General features: G+C 43.3%; 1 protein-coding gene across 4 annotated transcripts in view; it reads left to right on the forward strand.

Annotated features, from left to right (window-relative positions):
* ST6GAL2 (ST6 beta-galactoside alpha-2,6-sialyltransferase 2) overlaps positions 1–17,587 on the forward strand; it is a 104,665-nt gene that overhangs the window by 40,940 nt on the left and 46,138 nt on the right. For all 4 annotated transcript variants that reach the window (XM_073238820.1, XM_073238819.1, XM_037015569.2 and 1 more), the window contains exon 2: positions 16,452–17,440. In XM_073238820.1, the coding sequence (XP_073094921.1) occupies positions 16,504–17,440 (937 nt within the window). In that variant the 5' untranslated portion in view covers positions 16,452–16,503. The remainder of the gene's footprint in view (positions 1–16,451; positions 17,441–17,587) is intronic.

Below are 17,587 nucleotides of genomic sequence, written 5' to 3' on the forward strand. Positions count from 1 at the left end.
TTTCAGACTCTTGCTGTTCAGTATGATGTTAGCTGTGGGTTTATCATATATGGTCTTTATTATGTTGAGGTACTTGCCCTCTATTCCCATTTTGTTGAGAGTTTTTATCATGAATGGATGTTGAATTTTCTCAAATGCTTTTTCAGCATCTATGGAGATGATTATGTGATTTTTGTCCTTCTTTTTGTTGATGTTGTGGATGATGTTGATGGATTTTTGAATGTTGTACCATCCTTGAATCCCTGGGATGAAACTCACTTGGTCATGGTGTATGATCCTCTTGATGTATTTTTGAATTCGGTTTGCTAATATTTTGTTGAGTATTTTCGCATCTACATTCATCAGGGATGTAATTTTCTATTTTGGTGGGGTCTTTGCCTGGTTTTGGTATTAGGGTGATGTTGTCTTCATAGAATGACTTTGGGAGTATTCTCTCCTATTCTATTTTTTGGTAAACTTTGAGGAGAATGGGTATTATGTCTTCTCTATATGTCTTTTAAAATTCTGAAGTAAATCCATCTTGCCTGGGGGTTTTGTTCTTGGTTAGTTTTTTGATTACCACTGCAATTTCATTGCTGGTAATTGGTCTGTTTAGATTTTCTGTTTCTTTCTGGGTCAGTCTTGGAAGGTTGTATTTTTCTAGGAAGTTGTCCATTTCTCCTAGGTTTTCCAGCTTGTTAGCATATAGGTTTTCATAGTATTCTTTAATAATTCTTTGTATTTCTGTGGGGTCTGTCATGATTTTTCCTTTCTCATTTCTGATTCTGTTGATTTGTGTTGACTCTCTTTTCCTCTTAATAAGTCTGGCTAGAGGCTTATCTATTTTCTTTATTTTCTTGAAGAACCAGCTCTTCATCTCATTGATTTTTTCTATTGTTTATTCTTCTCAATTTTATTTATTTCTTCTCTGATCTTTATTATGTCCCTCCATCTGTTGACATTAGGCCTCATTTGTTCTTTTTCCAATTTCAATAATTGTGACATTAGACTATTAATTTGGGATTGTTCTTCCTTCTTTAAATATGCCTGGATTGCTATATACTTTCCTCTGAAGACTGCTTTTGCTGTGTCCCACAGTAGTCAGGGCTTTGTGCTGTTGTCATTTGTTTCCATATATTGCTGGATCTCCATTTTAATTTGGTCATTGATCCGTTGATTATTTAGGAGCATGTTGTTAAGCCTCCATGTGTTTGTGAGCCTTTTTGCTTTCTTTGTACAATTTATTTCTAGTTTTAAACCTTTGTGGTCTGAAAAGTTGGTTGGTAGGATTTCAATCTTTTGGACTGTACTGAGGCTCTTTTTTGTGGCCTAGTATGTGGTCTATTCTCGAGAATGTTCCATGTGCACGTGAGAAGAATGTGTATCCTGTTGCTTTTGGATGTAGAGTTCCATAGATGTCTATTAGGTCCATCTGTTCTAGTGTGTTGTTCAGTGCCTCTGTATCCTTACTTAGTTTCTGTCTGGTGGATCTGTCCTTTGGAGTGAATTGTGTGTTAAAGTCTCCCAGAATGAATGCATTGCATTCTATTTCCTCCTTTACTTCTGTTAGTATTTGTTTCACATATATTGGTGCTCCTGTATTGGGTGCATATATGTTTATAATTGTTCTATCCTCTTGTTGGACTGAGCCCTTTGTCATTATGTAATGTCCTTCTCTATCTCTTGTTACTCTCTTTATTTTGAAGTCTATTTTCTCTGATACTAGTATTGCAACACCTGCTTTTTCTCTCTGTTGTTTGCATGAAATATCTTTCTCCAACCCTTGACTTTTAATCTGTGCATGTCTTTGGGTTTGAGGTGAGTCTCTTGTAAGCAGCATATAGATGGGTCTTGCTTTTTTATCCACTCTATTACTCTGTGTCTTATGATTGGTACACTCAGTCCATTTATATTTAGGGTGATTATTGAAAGATATGTACTTATTACCATTGCAGGCTTTAGGTTCGTGGTTACCAAAGGTTCAAGGTTAGCTTTTTTAATACCTTACTGTCTGACTTAACTCACTTATTGAGCTGTTATAAACACAGTCTGATGATTATTTCTTTCCATTCTTTTTCCTCCGCCTCCATTCTTCATATGTTTGGTGTTTTGTTCTGTGCTCATTTTAGGTGTGCTTCCATCTAGAGTAGTCCCTCTAAGATACCCTGTAGAGGTGGTTTGTGGGAGGCAAATTCCCTCAACTTTTGCTTGTCTAGGAATTGTTTAATCCCTCCTTCATATTTAAATGATAATTGTGCTGAATACAGTATCCTTGGTTCAAGGCCCTTCTGTTTCATTGCATTAAATATATCAGGCCATTCTCTTCTGGCCTGTAAGGTTTCTGTTGAGAAGTCTGATGACAACCAGATGGGTTTTCCTTTGTAGGTGCCCTTTTATCTCTCTCTTCCTTTCTTTAATACTGTGTCCTTGTCCTTGATCTTTGCCATTTTAATTATTATATGTCTTGGTGTTGTCCTCTTTGGGTCCCGTCTCTTGGGAGTTCTGTGTGCCTCTGTAGTCTGAACAACTATTTCCTCCCCCAGTTTGGGGAAGTTCTCAGCAATTATTTCTTCAAATACCCTTTCCATCCCTTTTTCTCTCTCTTCTTCCTCTGGTACCCCTATAATGTAGATATTGTTCCTTTTTGATTGGTCACACAGTTCTCTTAATATTATTTCATTCCTGGAGATCCTTTTATCTCTCTCTGTGTCAGCTTCTATGCGTTCCTGTTCTCTGGTTTCTATTCCATCAATGGCCTCTTGCATCTTATCCATTCTGCTTATAAATCCTTCCAGAGTTTGTTTCACTTCTGTAATCTCCATCCGGACTTCTGTAATCTCCCTCCGGACTTCATCCCTTAGCTCTTGCATATTTCTCTGCCGCTATGTCAGCATGTTTATAATTTTTATTTTGAATTCTTTTTCAGGGGTACTGGTTAGGTCTGACTCTGCAGATCCTTTCTCAGGTGTTGTTTGAACTATCTTGGACTGAACTAAATTTTTTTGCCTTTTTATGGTGATAGCAGTGGCTATAGGCAGGTTGTGGGCGTGTCAACTGGGAGAAGAAAGTCCTTTCCTGCTTGCTGGATGCCTTGCCCTTCTCTTCTGCCTGTGACGGTTACCCGCACTCCTGGAGCAGCCCCTGGGTTAGTCCTCTAAGCTCCTGTGGGCATAGTCTCTGTCAGAGCAGCACAGAGCCCTGCGGAGAGTGGCAGGCATGCCAGGTGTACTCCTCTATGCTAGCAGCATCCCTGCCGGGCAGCTGTGTAGTAACAGCAGCCTTTGGGTCTGGCCCGGGTGGCTGTGCATTGGACTGGGATTCCGGTCGGCTGCTGGGAGTGCATCTGCTCCCTCTGGATCTGCTGCAGATGTGTGTGGGGCTCTCCCGGGTGGACCTCTACTGGGCTCCTCTGGTTTCACTGCCACCAGTGTGCACGAGTCGTGCCTGGGCTGTTTGGTCGCACCACTGTGGGCTCGCACAAGCCTCTCCTGGTCCCGTCTGGTGCCACTGGCTCATGGATCTGCTCCTGGTCCCTTCTGGTGCTGCTGTCCCCGCCACGTGCTGCCACTCTCCCACTACTGGGCCAGTGTGTCGGGGTCTGCACCAGTTGGAGGAACGACTGGCAGGCTGCTTAGTGCTGTGAGGGGCTTCACACCTGCACTGCCTCCCAGGGTTTAGGGCACCTAAGTTTCCCCAGGATTCCCAGCTGCTGGCTGGGTGTGCCGGAACAACTTCATCCAGCAATGGGGTTCCTGTCTCTTTAAGACTTGCAGAAAGCGCTCGCTTTTCTCTTGTCTCAGGGGCACCAGTTGCGGGGACCTGCCCACAGGTTTTGCTTTTCCATTTCTCTGTTATACGCCCCCCGTGCACCTTGTGTCTGCGCTCCGGGTGCCAATTTCTAGAGCTGGTTGTTTAGCAGTCCTGGGCTTTCACTCCCTCCCCGTTCCGACTTGTTTCTTCCCGCTGGATTCTGGGGTGGGGGAGCATTCGGGTCCTCTGATTTACTCATGGTGCCATCTTCCCGTGATCCTCCACATCTGTTCTATTATATTATTGATTATTGTTATTTCTTACTGTGCTTAATTTATAAATTAAATAAATCATAGGGATGACCCCCTTCATGTGATGCTGAGTTCTTGCAGATGTAGATGTATCCTGGCTGTTGTACTGCATACACTGGTGTCTCTTTTAGGAATAGTTGTATTTATTGTATTTTCATAAATATATATGTTTTGGGGAGGAGATTTCCTCTGAACTACTCATGCCACCATCTTTCTGTGATCTCTACACTATTTCAAACATGATCTAAAGGTTTCTTTTTTTTTTTCCTTGCTCCTTTTTCTTCCTCCTCCACTCTTTCTATATTAGGTGTCATATTTTGTATTCTTTCTCTATCCCTTGACTGACTTTGTGGGTAGTTGATTTAATTTAGCATTTGCTCAGTAATTAATTGGTTTACTTCCTTTACTGTGATTTTATTTTCTCTGGTTACAGCTATTTAGCCTTAGAATCACTTCTACCTATAGTAGTTCCTTTAAAATACATTGTAAAGATGACTTTCATTTGTGGGAGGTAGATCCCTTCAACTTTTGCTTATTTGGAAATTGTTTAATCCCTGCCTCAAATATAAATGATAATCTTGCCTGATGGAGTATTCTTGGTTGGAGGCCCTTCTATTTCATTGCATTAAATATATCATACCACTCCCTTCTGGCCTTTAAGGTTTCTGTTGAAAAGTCTGATGATAGTCTTTGTGTGTGATCTTTTTCTCTCTAAGCCTGCTTTTAATAGTCTTTCCTTATCCTTGATCTTTGCCATTTTAATTATTATATATGTCTTGGTGTTGTCTTCCTTGGGTCCCTTGTGTTGGGAGATCTGTGCACTTCCATGGCCTGAGAGACTATTTCCTTCCTCAGACTTGGGAATTTTTCAGCATTTCTTTTCTCAAAGAGCCTTCCTATCCCTTTTTCTCTCTCTTCTTCCACTGGTATCCTTATAATGCAAATATTGTTCCAGTTGCATTGGTCACATAGTTTTCTTATTATTCCTTCATTCCTAGAGATCCTTTTTCCTTTTGTGCCTCAGCTTCTTTGTATTCCTATTTTCTATTTCATTTACTGCCTCCTGTGCCTCGTATAATCTTATTTTAAATCACTCCATTGTGTGGTGCATTTCAGATACTGTATTTCTCAAAGTTTCTATGTCTATTTAAGTTCTCCCTGAGATCTTGAACATTTTTCTGTAGCTCCGTGAGCATGTTTATGATTTTTATTTTGATATCTTTATCAGGAAGATTGGTGATTTCAGTTTCACTTAGACCTCTTTCTGTTGCCTGAGGTTTGTGTAAGATTCTTTTGCTTTTTCATATTTCTAATGTTTACTATGGAATAACTTTGTTTAGGTGGTGCCCTCTATTGCCCAGAAGCTCTACTCTCTCAAGCTTCCCAGAACCTAGAGTGATGGTGGGGGTTGTAGACATGTGGCATCAGCACCTGCTAGGTGGAAAGAGCTCTTTCTTGCTTCCTGGCTGCAGTGTTTGCCTCTTCTGCCAGGGCCAGTGGGCTGAGCCTCCTGGAACAAGCCTGTGCATAAACCCTGTAGCTGTTATAGGAGGGCTGCCCTCCAGCAGACCTGGCACAATTGCAGGAGCAGCAGGTTTGCCAACTAGTGCTGGCTGGGAGGAAGTAGTGGCAGGCTACATTTCACAGTTGGTGGGGGCTCAGCACTGCACTGCCAGTCACAGTGATGGAGCACTTGAAGCTCCTAAATGTTCCCAACCTGTTGGGCTGAGTGTGCCAGGACAATTTTGTCCACCTGCCCTTTCCCCTGAGCAGCAAGGTCTGTATAATCTTTGCCCCTTTAGCAGCCCTCTTGCTGTTAGGAAGTCTTTCAAAGTGCCTGCCTTTCTTTTGTCCCAGAGTGGCTAGTTGTGGGTACCTGTTCTCCACAAGTGGCTGGAATCTCAGTCTCTCCAAATATTCTGCCTGTCTTTGCTTTCCAACCCCTCTAATCTCCAGAGCACCATGTAATGTGGGTTCGTGCTTCTGGAGCAGATCTCCAGGGGTGGATGTTTAGCAGTCCTGGGCTTCTACTCCCTCCTTGCTCCGTTTCTCTTCCTCTCACAAGTGAACTGGGGTAGGGGTGGGCTTCGGTTCTGCCAGATCACAGCTTTGCTACTTTACCCTTTTTTGTGTGGCCTTCTCTTTTTCCCAGATGCAGGATGTCTGTCACAGTCTTAAGGTTGCTCTTTCAGGATTAGTTGTATTTGCTGTATTTTCATGTTATATGTGGTTTTGGGAGGAGGTGTATGCCTCACTTCTCATGCTGCTGTCTTTTTCTATTCTAAATGTTTTTGGAGATGTTTTTATCAATACGAAAAATCTCCAAGTTAGATGCTGTGAGGTGGAAAGTCACTCTCCTTAATACTGTAAAAATATTTTTTTACTGAAGAGTAATTTTTCTTAACAGTTTAATAATACCTTGGCAGTAAGTAAGGATTCCACTTTTTATAACTAAAGAGTCTAAGTGGCTTTAGGTACCTAAGGTATCTAAAGAAAGATGCATAGGTTTTCCTGTTATGATTTCAAAAGTGGAAAGCTTGTTTTCCAAAGGGAGTGGATTTCAGATTGCAAAGTATTATAAGTAAGATTTTTGATCAAGGAATTTTTAAGACCTACATAAATTTGGCTGAGCCTTTATAATTCCATTTATACATGTACTAACCCAGAGGATTCTGGATTAAATAAATTAAAATGTAATATTGGCCAGATGACACACACCACAATTTTTATAGATCCTATCACTGCTGCCATTGCATGAAGTCAGCTGAGGCATCTTCTTGAACACAGGTTCAGTTCTTTCAGTGTGAGCCTCAATTTTAGTGACAGCAATTTCAAAAGGTAAGAGAATAATTACAAGTGATACCATTATACCAGGACCTATCAGATTCCTATGAATTCCACATAATTTTTAGAGTATTTACATACCTACACAAATAAAACATGCAGAAGGCTTAGTATTACTTCTTATTTGACAATGTTTCCTATGTAAATTTGAATATTAAATAAGTTAGTTTAACCATTTAGCATTTGACATGGGGAAGCTTGTCAAAAGTGTCAAAAAGAGATTTGTTTGCTTTTCTAAATACTTGGTTAAATAGGAAAACCGTGATGCAATTCTTAGTTTTCTATTAAACCAAAGTGACCATTAAAGGCTTCCCAGGCAAATATAGAAGGTTACATAATTGCTGGTAAAACTTAGCTCTTTTAATATTAATACTTACTTTTCTTAAGTAATCAAACATCTGATGATAAAGATATCATGAAGCCCAAAATTTTGTTTGCTATGCAATTACTTCAAGGGCAAGGAGGAACCCTCCATAATCTCTTTTTATCACAAGCAAACCAATAGTCTAAGAGAACATTATTTTTTTGTTTTTGTTTTTAACAGAAAACAAGATTTTAACTTTGTGTAACTTTAAATAGATCATTTGAATCTTATCCAGCTTGATCACACATTAAAATTCTCTTCCCAAGATTCCTTTTCACTAATCTTTTATAACTTTTTTCTTTACATTCAGATATTGTCCTAAGTTTTTTGTTTAAATAGCCAGTATCTCACTTTTAGGACAAAATTACTTTCTTTTTTCTTCAATAAAAATGCATTTCCATTCTTCATACCTTCTTTTACTGAAAGCCTACATCTTACTTTTCGTGCATACAGAGAAGTTTCCCTTATTATTTCCAGTGGCTTTAATTACACTTATTACAGTTCTTATCTTTTAGAAACCTTAATTTCTGGTGAAAATTAAGTAGTAAGCAGTTGTGAGTTGTCCATTGCAGCAGCATTCTTTAGACTGGCAAATTTATTAATACAATTCATAATTTCTAGAAATGTGTTTCTCCATAGTACAGTTCAATAAAGCTTAAACAAGTTTACCAATGGACCCAAATTTATCTTTAGTTTTCTGTAATAACAAGACAAAAGTAGGTAATCTTAAGATTTGTTTAACAATTCATGCTTCAGTATTTGATCTTATTTGGAAATGATCTAGCCATTCAATGAATTCCCATTATTTAATTTAATTTAGTAAAACTTTAAGGTTTCAGTTCACCAAAGATTTTTATAGTTATATGCAAGTAAAGTTTTTTATCATACCAAGTTATTGTAGACAAATTTTGTAACAGAAGAGAGATAGTATGAACTTATTCTTTGTAAACCTAGGTAAAATAAGAAAGGGGGTATAATGTTGATAACTCTAAAGACAAGTCTATTTTTACTAAATCAACAAATTTAAGCTGGCCTTACCTTAGATCACATGAGCTTGAGAAACATTTGGTTTAGTTTCTATTATATTTGAGATTCAGAAGTGCTTAATTAAAAAGCACTTATTTTTAAAACAAGTGGAGCTCTTGTACAGATTAATTTTAGCAATACCATCTGGAGGTAGAAAAATCTCACACATGCACAAAAAACACTACAGACATACTTGGACATATAGATAGACCCAAACAGAGACATTTTAGGAATTGAAGATGATCCACATAATTGAGGATGATCTACATAAGATTTATGAGTGTAATTTGTCATGTTCCTAGGCTTGTATTTCTGGTTTTGCAAGAATTGGTAAGATAAAGATATCTGCTCTCAACTCAAAGAATTGGGTCGTAACTTAAATAACATAATGACATCATATTATCCATCTACATTATCCCCAGTTTGCTTCTTTCCCTTTGGCTACATAGTTCTAATTTTAGCTTAGAGAAGAAAACCTTTAAAAATCCTATTAAGTTCTAAATAGGATCTTCCAATCTAGCTCAATTTTTTGACTGCAGAGCTACTAAAATTTATTTTAAATACCTTGTCAGTTTCAGCCAGGACAAACATTAAATATGGTCAGCAGTTATTGAATGATACACCTTGAGTATAGGAGGAGTCCCCAGAAGGGTGCAAAGGATATTGCCTTCCCCAAATCCCGAGCCACTCCAAAGAGAGCTACGAGAAGGAACCAGCACCTGCTATGTCCCAGGCAGGCAGAAAGCCAAGCCCAGTTTTAATGTAAAACAGGACAAGCAAGAAGGCAATAGCATTCCTGGGGAAAAAAGGATCTTTAACCAATGTGTCTAGATTTGGAAAAGAAGAGACAACATTCAGTTATTTTCCACTCTCAACTGAACACTACAGACAGATTCAGAAAAGCTGCTTCTAGGAAGAATTTTCACCCTCTGTGGACTTCTGCCAGTTTTCCCCGGATCCTCTACAGGGTCTGATCTCTACGAGAGTTTCCCCTTGACTGTTTAAGGGTATGACATAGTAATTGGAGTTACATTCAGTCTTACAGTCTTTTTCTTTCTGTTTTAGGTACCTACTGTCTCTAATTTCTCATTAGTTCTTTGTAATGAAACTTTTAATGAAGCTAGTCTGGAAATTTGAAGATTTTGTTTTTAAGTGCACTTCTTAAATGATTTTATCTAGTTTGAACGTTCCTCATAATTATTTTGTAGTTATATAGTTACTACTCTAGGCCATAGTTGCTCTAGGTTGTTCCTTTGAGGGCTGGTAGCAGTTCAGTAGAACCCTAGTTGTAAATGGAGTTTTTACCCACATTTCTGCCCAACCACATCTGGCTGCAAATGGGGTGTAACTCACATTTCTGTCTGATCACAGGACCTCCAACCTGATGGTTATTAAACCAACTTCTCAGGACACAAAACAAGCTTGGTAAGATTTTGCCATTTTTGCCAGATATTCACAGCTTCTAGACCATAGTTTTTAGTGATGAAAGGTGGCATGCTTGACTCTATAGAATTTAAAGGATCCCTTAGCTAAAGCCTTTACACAAAATAAGAAAATTTAGAGAGCAAGAAGACTAATTTTGCTAAATCTAAAGTGCCCCATTGGGGAATTTCAGTGACATAGCATGCGTAGTGAGGTTAACCCATTTAGATAAAAACACGCATGATTTCTTATGCATAGCACTGGCCAGTGTTTCTGAAAGGGGCCAGGGGAAGTTCTGGAATTTGACTTCCCATGATTAGACAGCTGCTGTCAGCTGACCCCGTGTTCTGGGTCCGTGTGCTGCTCTGAGCACCAATCCCCGGAGTCCCAGCAGCAGGTCGTCAGCGCTCTGTGTTGCGGGTCCTGGATAGCACACGACATTGAGGCTTGCTCAAGTGCTGGGGGACCAAACCCTTACAGCACACTGTCCACATGAGCCAGTAAGATGTTCCTTCTAACCCAGGAACAAGGTATGTTCTTCTGTAGGGAGCCCTGTGGGACGGCTACACATCATGGACCAAAGCCCGCACTTTGCAGTTTTCTCGTCTCCTAGAAACACCCCTGGGAGTGCTGGAGAGGCAGTTGTCTCATCCTCATGGAGAGTTCACCCTCACTCACTGACTTGAGAGCTAGGGGTATTTGATCAAGTAAGAGTAGATAAAATCCAAATAGAAATTGCACTAAATGGCCAAAATATCACTACATGAGCTCAACTCTGTCAGATAAAGTAACCAAAAGAATCAGAATATCTCTAGGTAAACAAAGAGTTGGAACAAATATATCTAGATAAACAGTTGCTGCACAGAAAAACAAAACCAGTTTGAGGGTGTCCCCTCAAACTCACCAGCTCCAGATTGACCACATGCCTCAGCATCCAGGATGCCCCTTATGGGTGGGCAGAACAGAGGAGCCCAATACAGCCAGAATGCAACCAGTACAAATCGTGGATGCATAGTCCAAAGCTTTGGAGGGGCTGAGAAGAAAAGGAGGGAGTTACCATGATTTGATGGGTCACACAGGGATCACCTATGGGCATCTGCACTTTGATTTCTAGGGAAAGGTGTCCTTTTCCACGCCTGAAGATTGGGTCCCACTACTGCCACCACATGACCAATCAAAAACTCTACAGACCTAAAAATCTCTAAAATAAAAGGGTTTATGTAGCCTTTACAGATGCAGTCAGAAAGAGGACTGAATCCTGGGACAGGCAGTTTCCGCTTCACCAGCAGCAATGCCAGTTTGCATCATCAACTTGCTCACCAAACTCAAGAAACAAGGCACATTCATAAAGGGTCTCAAGGAAAAAAAGTTCTCTAGATTTACGTGGGCTACAGATAAGGATGATGGACTAACTTAAAAAATTAGGAAAGTCTAGGGATAGGCGGTTAGTCCAGAGAGAAAGCATACACATTGGTTGTCAGTGATGGTCAGACACTGGTCACACCCAAGGGCATTGCACTGGTCCTGGGGACCTAGATGATTGCTGAAATGACTGCATCCAGAAATGCTAGAGTCTGGGGAGCTATGGCCCACAGCTATCGACTGATTACATTCCCTCCTTTCTCCCTTGTTCTCTGACCCGTGTCACTTAATTTAGGACATGTCAGAATTTTTCCATATCAGTGTAATGATTTCTGTAGCATTTTGCAGCAGAGGATTTGCTGTTGCCCTGAGAATTAGTCATTTTGAAGAACGTTTCCTTAATTGTCAGCAGCAGGTTTGCAGGACTGAGGTTGCAAGGAAGGTTTCTGGAATATTACAAGTTGTAGCCTGGTCAGAGTTGAGGAGTGGTCCCAGTCCTTTGATTACTACCGTGTGCCAGGAGCCACAGAAGTCCTGCCTAATGAGAAGCCACCATCCTTTGTTTTGTGATACTTGGTGCTTTCATGGTGCTCAGGGGGCTTCACAAATCCCACCCTACTTCTCAGCAGAGTGGGGAGAGAACAAAACCTTTCCCAGGGTCTTGGCCGCAGCAGCCCTCTCCATCCCACTAGGCTCTCCTTTACTTTTGTTGTGTCCCCAGACTTCCTCTTACTGTTCTCAACTGCTGTCATGTCTGAATCTCCCCATGAAAAGGTAGGCTCGCATGTCTTCAGATGGGAGCTAGGCATTTCTGAATAATGAAGCTTGCATGTCTGCTGCCTGAATCCTGCCATGGGACTTAGTGGGTTCACCTTCTCAGCTCCAGGTCCCGCAGCTTCCTGACCTGATGAACCAAGGCAGCTAAGGGTCCTCTGGCATGGGGGTGCTGCCCCAGCTGCAGCCCTGGGGCTGGAGGATTCCAGTTCCTTCCCAACAAGATCAAGACTACCTTTTTGAATTTCACTTACCACAGCTGCATGCACACACCCAGCTTTTTTTCTTTTTTTTTTTTGTTCTGTAAAACAAATTTTTTTTTTGAGAGGGCATCTCTCATATTTATTGATCAAATGGTTGTTAACAACAATAAAATTCTGTATAGGCACACACCCCAGCTTTTGACTTTGTATTTTAAAAATAGTCTCAAGCAAATGCTGAAATAAGCCTTTGTTTTGTGTTCCTGAGGAACCCACCTGGTAAGCCCAAAGCTGCTGCTCAGGGCAGGGCTACCAGATAAGGAGGTTTCCAGCCAGAGGCAGAAAGACTGCCTTTTTTTTTAATGGAGCACCAACTATGTGCCATGTACTATTTTTTATTAAGATATTATTGATATACACTCTTATGAAGGTTTCACATGAAAAAGCAATGTGATTAATACATTTACCCATATTTTCAAGTCCCCACCCATACCCCATTGCAGCTACAGATTCACTATCTGCCTTCTCTGTGCTACACTGTTTTTCCCCGTGACCCCTCACACCATGTGTACTAAACATAATACCCCTCAATCCCCTTCTCCCTCCCTCCCTCCCTACCTGCTCTTCCCCACCCCTCCCCTTTGGTAACTGTTAGTCCCTTCTTGGAGTCTCTGAGTCTGCTGCTGTTTTGTTCCTTCAGTTTTGCTTTGTTGTTATACTCCACAGATGAGGGAAATCATTTGGCAAGTGTCTTTCTCCTCCTGACTTATTTCACTGAGCATATCCTCCAGCTCCATCCATGTTGTTGGAAAGACTGCCTTTTAAAGGAGCTGATGTTACAGCCTGCAGTACAGTGATTTATCTGGTTTTTGTCCTGGGGTCCCAGCATGGGGAGCTAAAACCCTGGGAATTTCCCATGACAGGAGGGTCTTTGATAAGCTAGTGAGGTGACCCTTGGTGGGCCCCTAGATAGTGTGTTAGCTGGTCACCAACAAGATCAGCTAGGATTTGAAGGTGGGGGACTTTGGGACGCCTTGCCCTCTGGAAAGGAGAGAGACTAGAGATTGAATTCTATCACTCGACTGAATCAGTGACTGAATCAATCATGCCTACCTAACAAAACCCCAGTAAAAACTTTGAATTTTGGTGTCCCAAGCGGGTGATGTTCTCTGACACCATGGGGAGAGGTCATGGACTCTGCATTTATGGTCCCCCACCAAACCTCAAACAACATGTATTCTTTCCAAAAATACATGTAAGTCATTAGTATAGTGCTATCCATAGTTCTGTCAATCATTCTGGCAAATTATGAATGTGAGGGGCATCGTGGGAGCCTCCCAGATTGGTGGCCAAATGGTCAGAGCTGCAGGTGGCCTGGGGACCCCATTTAAGGCTGGCATCTGACTTGGGGACAGTCTTCTGGGACTGAGTCCTTAACTCATGGGGGCAGTATGAGCTCCAGTGGTTAGTGTCAGAATGGTATTGCAATGCACTCAGTTGGGGTGGAGGCAGAATTACTGTTATTATGGGTAATTTTCTGATTTCTAATAAACATGTTGGAATAGTGGAAACAGCTTCTAGATCTCCAGGTTGGGCATTATAGTTTGAAGAACTGTCTCCTGAGTGGACAGGTTTAGAAAGACGATTTGGCAGATTTCTTCTCAAAGTGTGGTCTGCAAACTGTTTATTACATTTCTGATGAAGTATGTACAGCATTTGATAGTAAGCATTTAGAAACTTTTCCAGCAATTGTGCATTGCCAAGACATTAAAGAATGGAAATATATAGAAGTATCAGATTGTGACAATTTGGAGACAAAAATGATTCTTCACACAGAGTAGGAAGCCTTGTTTAGAATATATTGCTTCAGTTGGTATGATCAGATGGAATCAGAACTTAGTTTTAAAAGTGTCAAGCACATGGGTTTGTGTACTATGTCTGCTGCTTGCCCTCTGTGGCTTTAGGCAAGTTATGTGACCTCTCAACTTCATCTATAAAATGGAAATAGCAGTATTTCCTACCTTACCACGTGTGGGGAAGACCAAATGTGGTAATCTGGGCAGAGCACTAAACACAGAGTCTGGCACATAGCAAGTTAATTGTTGGTATGATTTCTTCTATATTCATTCTTGACATCATTGTTTCTGGCTTGGTGAAGCATATTCTGAATATGTGTGTTTATGACTATAAATGAGAGATATAGCCTTACTTTCATGTGAATATGAGGCAAACAAACACTGTTTGAAAAGCCACAACTTACACATTTAAATGAACACTGCTTTTTATGTAATCCCTCTGAGAGGCTAGCTCTCATACCCAGGATGCCACCGTTGTTGGTAGGAGAGGTTTGGGGCCCCTCTAACTTGGCATTTCCAGTGCCTGTCCTAATGATCCATTCTGGCAAAAGTCAGCTCAGAACTCAGTGGCTTAGACCAGCAGTCGTCATCATCGCTGATGGTTCTGTGGGCTGACTGAGCTCGCCTGGGTTCTCACCTGGGGTCTTCCATGGTTGCATTCAGAGGTTGGCCAGGGCTGAAGTCATCTGAAAGCTCACCTGGGCTGACATCCAAGATGACTTCACTCTTTAAGTTTGACACCCAGGCTGTGCAGCTGGAACAGTTCTGGGTTGGCTGGGTGTCTTTCAGTCCATGTGGCCTTATCCCATGGTTAGGGCTCTGTATTGCATGGTGGACCAGGTTAGAGACACATCTTATTGGTGATTGGCTTCCCCCAGAGGGTTTTAAGAGGGAGGAAGTAGAAGCTGGGGCAGCTGATGAAAGCAGTCACAGAGGCCACCCCTCTTCAAGGGGAGACAGAGACCCTACCTCTTTGGGCAAAGAGGGTGAAAGAAACAGGTATTCATCTATAATCAGCTACAGAGTCACACAGCAAACTTGGTTTTCTTACTCTAGCGTGTATTTTTTCCACCACAAATGGTGGATAGCATCCCAAGGTGACAATGCTGATGCAGGAATCATTCCCTTTGATTTCAATTCTTACCTGAGTAAAAGCTCACCTGCTGCATTATGTCTATGCTTCACGTGCCTCTGAGTTTTAGAAGCGGTCAGTCTATGCTAGAGAAGGGCTTTCTTCTGTGAGCTCCTCCCATCAGACTCTACTTTCTGAGCGTCTGATTTACTAATGACCTCATCTTACCCCAGTTGCTATCCCTACACTCTTCCTGCCCCACCTTACCTGCTACAAAGAAATCTGAGAGCCCACACAACCAGGGCTATTCGCTTGCTTAGGAAACTTCACCCCACAACCTTTCCCACCAAGTGTGTGGTCCAGACTCCAAATGTCTCTCAAGGCCTCCCCACGGCAGCAAGGGTGTAGCTTTCCAGTTATCCCGAAATGGCCTCCCTACTTCTTACAAGCCCATCACCCAAGCCCACAGAAGCACACACCTGCAGACACACAGCCTCATGCCATTCTTTCAGCCAATCTTTACTCAACATTCGCCCATGCTGGGTGCTGTGCTCAGCCTTAAGCTCCAGCAAGCTCAATTATTATTGCACAATATTCCGTATATTCCCCCCTTTCTGGGGCTTTGCCTACATTTTTTATGGTTATACATGCATTTCCTTTATGTTTTATTGTTTCTCTTAGTACCAAGCACTGTGCTGCCCACAGTAGCAGTGTAGCAATAAACGCAGGGTTACAATACTGTGTGGAGTTTCCTTCTATTTTATCTTACACTTTTCATCTGCCCTTTTCACCCTTTCTCTATGGAGGCTCATCTTGATGCAGCAAGCTCTCTCCTCATCCTCCCTTATTTAAAATGTTAGCATTATTTCCCTCTTACTCCATCAGAGACTTGTGAAGGTGAGGTAGAAGGGCACAATGTGAGGACATTGTTGAAGTCTACAGATGGCCTGGCACCCTGTCTTCCCACAGCCACAGTCACCAAAGCATTGCTTATGTAAGAGCACAGGGGGACTTTGGGTATGTTCCACGGGATGCCATGAGGAGTCGTGTGTGGTTGTCACTCCTTAGAAATGCAGAACAGCGCTGCTGTGCAGTATGAGCTTTGAGCTTTGGTGCCCTGATATGCAGGTAAAAGGCAGCATGACCGCTTTACTGTCCTGCTTTACCAAACCAGAAGTCTGTAAACCCAAGTTAGGGAGAAGTGGTTGGCCTGGGACCCCGTTAGGCAGCTGTTACTGAGTTACCTCCAGAGGTTTTCCAAATGTACACCCACTTCAACTCTTCTCTCCCCAGAATCTCAGCAGGAATGGCAGGATCCCTTGTCTGCAGAGTTCGGGGGTAGGGGACATGACACTTGAATTTAACCAAATGTCCCAGATGATCTCGGTTTCTGACGTGACACTTCTCCTAACCCTCCCCAAGATAGACTGTTCCCAACAGTGTCTGTGCAAGTGTCCCACGTTGCTAACTGTAGACCTGGATGTTTTTCAGGTTCCACCTCCCACCGCTCTGGGACACAGGGTGGCGGCCCCACAGACCTGCCATGAAACCACACTTGAAGCAATGGAGACAGGGAATGCTTTGCGGAATATTTGCCTGGGGACTCCTCTTTGTGGTGATTTTCGTTTACTTCACAGACAGCAACCCTGCTGAGCCTGTGCCCAGCTCCTTCTCCTTCCTTGAGACGCGGAGGCTCCTGCCAGTGCAGGGCAAACAGCGAGCCATCATGGGTGCCCTGCAGGAGCCCTCCCCGCCCGACAGTGGTGGCGCGAACAGGGGGCTGCCCGCGTCCGGCCCCTTTCCCGCTGAGCCGGGTGCCCTGCAGAAGTGGGCCCTGGTGCAAGACGGGCTTGAAGATGAAGACGAGTTTTTTGCAGCCCAGATCGGAAGAAAATCGCAAAGTGCTTTCTACCCGGAGGAGGATGACTACTTTTTCGCTGCTGGTCAGCCTGGGTCGCAGAGCCACACTCAGCGCACATGGGCAGCCCCTCCCCCGGGGAAGGCCGGCTCTCAGGAGGGTGCTTGGCTGGCCAAGCAGGCCCGGCGTGGGCAGACGAGCCGAAGGTCGCAGAAGCAGGGCAGGCGCCGCGTGCCCGAGGACGGCAATGACGCGGAGCAGCTGTACTCCCCCATGTCCAGGGCCTTCCTGCAGCGGCTCTGGAGCGGCGACGTGTCCTCCAGGATGCTGGCCCCGCGCCTGCAGAAAGCCATGCGCGACTACGTGAGCGCCAACAAGCACGGCGTGCGCTTCCGCGGGCGGCGCACGCCAGGGCGGAGCCACGCCCAGCTGATGTGCGCGCTGCGGCACCGAGTGCGCGTGCGCACGCTGGACGGCCGCGAGCCACCCTTTGCGGCGCTTGGCTGGCGCGAGCTGGTGCCCGCCGTGCCCCTGCGCCGCCTGCTCACGCGCGGCCTGCACAGCTGCGCCGTAGTCACGTCGGCCGGCGCCATCCTAAACTCCTCGCTAGGGGAGGAGATAGGTGGGTGCCCTGGGCGCGCTGGGGCGTCGTCGGCTAGTACAGCCTGTCTCCCGGGCCTCGCTGCGGCTTCCCACCAAGGTGGGAGCCTTGGGAGCCAAACTGAAGCTGCAGGTAGTGGCGCGCGTGTCCCCACCACGCGGCAGTGGT

This window comes from Manis javanica, chromosome 1 (assembly GCF_040802235.1).
Source record: "Manis javanica isolate MJ-LG chromosome 1, MJ_LKY, whole genome shotgun sequence".
NCBI lineage: Eukaryota > Metazoa > Chordata > Mammalia > Pholidota > Manidae > Manis > Manis javanica.